The 3,995-nt window shown below is 29.0% G+C and overlaps 1 protein-coding gene across 1 annotated transcript; it reads right to left on the bottom strand.

Moving 5' to 3' along the window:
- Positions 1-1,013: 1,013 nt before the first annotated feature.
- LOC119670131 (choline-phosphate cytidylyltransferase A-like) lies at positions 1,014-3,064 on the bottom strand. The gene is made up of 5 exons (XM_038080267.1): positions 2,907-3,064; positions 2,653-2,838; positions 2,435-2,572; positions 2,214-2,376; positions 1,014-1,608 (listed from the first exon to the last, which is right to left on the bottom strand). The coding sequence occupies exons 1-5, from the start codon at positions 2,937-2,939 to the stop codon at positions 1,034-1,036; spliced, it is 1,095 nt and encodes a 364-aa protein (XP_037936195.1). The 5' UTR covers positions 2,940-3,064; the 3' UTR covers positions 1,014-1,033.
- Positions 3,065-3,995: the final 931 nt, after the last annotated feature.

The raw sequence follows: 3,995 nt of genomic DNA, 5'->3' as shown, positions 1-3,995 counted from the left end.
CATTAAAGCAAGTCTTCTTTCATGTAAGACTATAAACTTTAAACAATATATTAAAAACTCATAAATAAATAAATAAATAAGAAATATTTAAAAAAGAAAGAATATATTATTTTTATGTTGATATTAAATTCCAAACATAGTCTTTATTAAGAATTCATTTTTAAAATTTGGTTCATTTTGAAGATTTGAGAAAGGCAAAAAAACAGTTTTTCGAATAGGTGGCACTACATACAAAACATTACAGTGCGTGAAAAACTTATAAATTTTTAATTTCCTATATAACTTCAATTTTCAATTATAATGTCTTTTACTCCTTAAAAATGAGTTCGATTGGTATAAAAATTGTTACTTTTTCTATTTCATACATATTCAAATCCAATTAATAGGTTGTTAAGATTATTCTGAGAACCTTCTGAGCTGCTTGAGCTTATATTTTATAGTTAAACCAAATTGAAATAAAGAGAATTAATAAAATATACATTCAATACAATATAGGTAAATATAATATATATAAAATAGTAATAGGGAAATCAAATCAGTCATTGAAACTATAACATATAAAATATGTATACATAATAACATTATTCAAAGATATAATACACATTTATTAGCTAAGGTCATAAAAACAGGACTTAACTTAGTATGTGCATGTGTATGTAAATATATAGCTTAATAAGAATAGTAGTTTCTGTTATTAATTACACATTGTATTCAATTTGCTACTTAAAATTCTTTATATATTTCTTTACATAATTTGTTATTAAATTATGTTTATAAAATTTTAAATAATAACAAATTAAAGCATTAACAACTAAAGCACTTAATAATTTTAATAAAAAAAATAAGCTTCGTTTTTTTTTTTTTGAATATTGTAGAACTTATTTGAATTATTTAGGTATATAATTTTATTATATTAAAATCTATATTAACTAATTGTATTTAGCAACTATAACTATTATTAACTGCCTGTATTTGTAAATAAATTAGGTTGTTGTTATTGTTGTTTTCTTTTGTTTTTTTTTATAAGCAGCGTTTAGTTACTTAAACGTTCAAATTCATCGTATTCCTGCCTTGATGCTAGCGTCGTATGTGCTCTGTTTGGAACTGTAGCTGATCGACCCAGTGTAGGACTATCAACACCACGACGACTATACGTACGACGATCTTTTGGTGATAATTCCATATGGATACTGACACCAGCTTGCATTGGATCAGTTTCCTCATCATCTTCTTCTTCGTCCTCAAAATCATCTGCATCACCATTCACAGAACCACTCGGACTACCAGGAGGACTAAGTGCTTGTATTAGTTTACCTTTTGATTCATTCCATAAGTGATGTAAACGTTCACGTCCAAATAACAAAAGGAATGCGTCAATAAATTCGCGAGATTTCTCTTCCCATTTAGTCATTATGTCGCCTTTAACTTTAGTTAATTCACGACGGCCACGAACTTTCAACTCGTCCATTTTATTTTGTAGACGGAATTTCTTCTCTGATAGGAATGATACATTAAGATCTTTAGCCGAATAACCACGCGCTAAATTTCGACGTACATATAAATCATAATCCTTAACAATGCGAGCAACAATGTCCGATGTGGAAACACCTATAAATAATATATAAATTTTTTTAGTAAAAATTAAATTATAGTTAGAAATGTGAAAAGCAAAAATTATAAAAAAATATAACATTGAAAATGTGTCACTCCATTTAAATTGCTCATTTAACAATAGATTTCATATTAATTGCCTATTGACCTTCTTCACTCTACGCACACACTTTAGTACCAAAGTTAGCTTATAGTATATTTCGTAAAGATAACTTTAAGTGGTTTTCTTGTGCCTTAACAATATCAATTTCACATATGACGTGACCAAGACTGTCTGCATAACACAGATTTAAGTGGTTTTCTTGTGCCTTAGCTAAAATAGAGTAAAGGTTTGGCATCCCTAAAGAATGGGTTCCAGGTACACTATTGCCAACAGCTGTTAAATTTCTATACTTATTTTGCTGCACATATATGTTAGCATATATCCGGGGATCGCTAAAACTATTGGATTCTTCAAAATAGTATACAATTATTCATATGCCGAATGTTAGTGTGCACACTTAAATGTCGTTTAGACATTTATAATAATTGTTCCTATATTTTTATATAATACTTATTTTTCGTGTACTTAAAAAATATTTACAGATGAAGCATAGACTCACCTTCAGTACGTTCAGTAGCAACAAACATGCCCTTTGCTTTTAATGGACCGTATATGTCGTCGGTACCAGTACCAGTATATGGAATGTCATCATGAGCAACAAAATCTATTTTGTTTTCAGCTATAAATTCATCAGATAATGTCCACGGAGCGTCAGCTATGATCTATAAAAACGCATAACATTATTCATTATAATTTTTAAGCAAAATTATTCAAAATTACCTCATCGACATAACGACAATGTCGCACACCTTCATAGCGTTCGTGATCATTCATTACTGTACGACCCTTCATTCTATGTGTTAAATCATCATTGCAAACACCAACAATTAAATAAACATTAGGAAATATATTTTTCGCCTAGAATTGAAAGAAATTAAAATATTATAAAATTATCTATTTTTTTTTTAATTTTAATCAATTATCATTTTCATACGAACCTGCATTAATTGCCTGGCGTGGCCCTGGTGAAACAAATCATATATGCCATCGGCATAAACACGCACACGCCGTTTGGCGACTCCAGAACGTGCCATTTGATAGGTAATTTTGTACTCATAATCACAACGGGCTCGCTCAAGTACAGCCTTCTCATCGGAGGAGAATGGTGCCGGCGTACAGATGGTCTATAATATATATAGAAAAAAATTAATATTAATAAATGTTTTGATACATATTGGTAAGGGAATTTTACAAAAGCACTGTAGTCCATGGTTTGAGGCAGCATTTTACTTTCTGAGTTTTATCCAAAAAGGTTTTCAGAACTCATAAAACGATTTTCGTTAATTTTGATCCAAATTCACAATTTAAACACAATTTAGATGCTATAAAAAATATGTTGGAATAATAATATGGAACAAAAACTTTTATATTTGGTTAACATAAAACTTCTATTTAGTAAGAAAATTTTTTTCAGATACCGATTGCTTTGATGGGAATAAGTTTTTAAACTAAATTAAACTGCACAAAAATAAAAATAATGTGAGATTTTCTGAGATGTTTCACACCTCACAGTTTCCTCGAAATTAAATATTTTTTCATGAATCTTTTCTCATTTTTACTTTTCGCAGTTTGCATTAGAATAGTTCTTTTCTCCAGCTAAATTATTATTTCCGGTAAATTTGTACCAATTGAGTGGGATTAATTTATTTGTTGCTTCTGCTATACTTGCTTTTTTTTCATAATCTCTGACGTAGTAATAATGCAATTGTTATTGCAGTATTGAGCGGTAATATAATTTTTCATCTCTCGAGATTTTAAAATAAAAATAGATTTTAATTTTAAACAATAAATAGATCAATTTACATATTAGAATTAACCTATTGGTGTAAAAATACTCTATGTTTAAATGTGTAAGTAAAATATATCTTTCACCAAATAAGTTCAATTCTTAAAATGTAAACAGATTTTGAAACACGGATATATGTTAAGTAGTTAGATTTTAACGAATCGACTATCCGTATTGTACTATTCTGCAGTGAAGACGTGCATTTCTACATGCATTTAAAGATTTACTACAAAATCCAAATCTAATTGCTAAATCTCAGTGAATATTCTCTAATATCGATTTAAAGCATTCGCATTTCGCATTAGCTTTGAATTGTTCTATCCGTGCGGTGAGGAAAGGGTTTCTACGTGTAGGTATAGTTTTATTGCAAAATTAACATCTAAACGCAAAATTTCCGAGAATCTTCTTTAATACTGATTTACCGAGAATCTAAAATATTACAAAGCAATCGCATCTCGCATTTGCATTGAATTATCCTATTCGTGCGGTGAGGAC

This window comes from Teleopsis dalmanni, chromosome 1 (genome assembly GCF_002237135.1).
Source record: "Teleopsis dalmanni isolate 2A chromosome 1, ASM223713v2, whole genome shotgun sequence".
Classification (NCBI taxonomy): domain Eukaryota; kingdom Metazoa; phylum Arthropoda; class Insecta; order Diptera; family Diopsidae; genus Teleopsis; species Teleopsis dalmanni.
The sequence above is the reverse complement of the archived record's forward strand: the minus strand, read 5'-3'. Positions and strand labels throughout refer to the sequence as shown.

What these genes read in the sequence shown, in the direction of transcription:
- LOC119670131 (XM_038080267.1), bottom strand. Translation starts at nt 2,939, where the DNA reads ATGCTGCCTCAAACCATGGACTACAGTGCTTTT. An exon ending in CCATGGACTACAGTGCTTTT is followed by an intron (nt 2,839 to 2,906) that starts GTAAAATTCCCT and finishes TATATATTATAG; the next exon opens with ACCATCTGTACGCCGGCACC. An exon ending in ACGCCAGGCAATTAATGCAG is followed by an intron (nt 2,573 to 2,652) that starts GTTCGTATGAAA and finishes TTTCAATTCTAG; the next exon opens with GCGAAAAATATATTTCCTAA.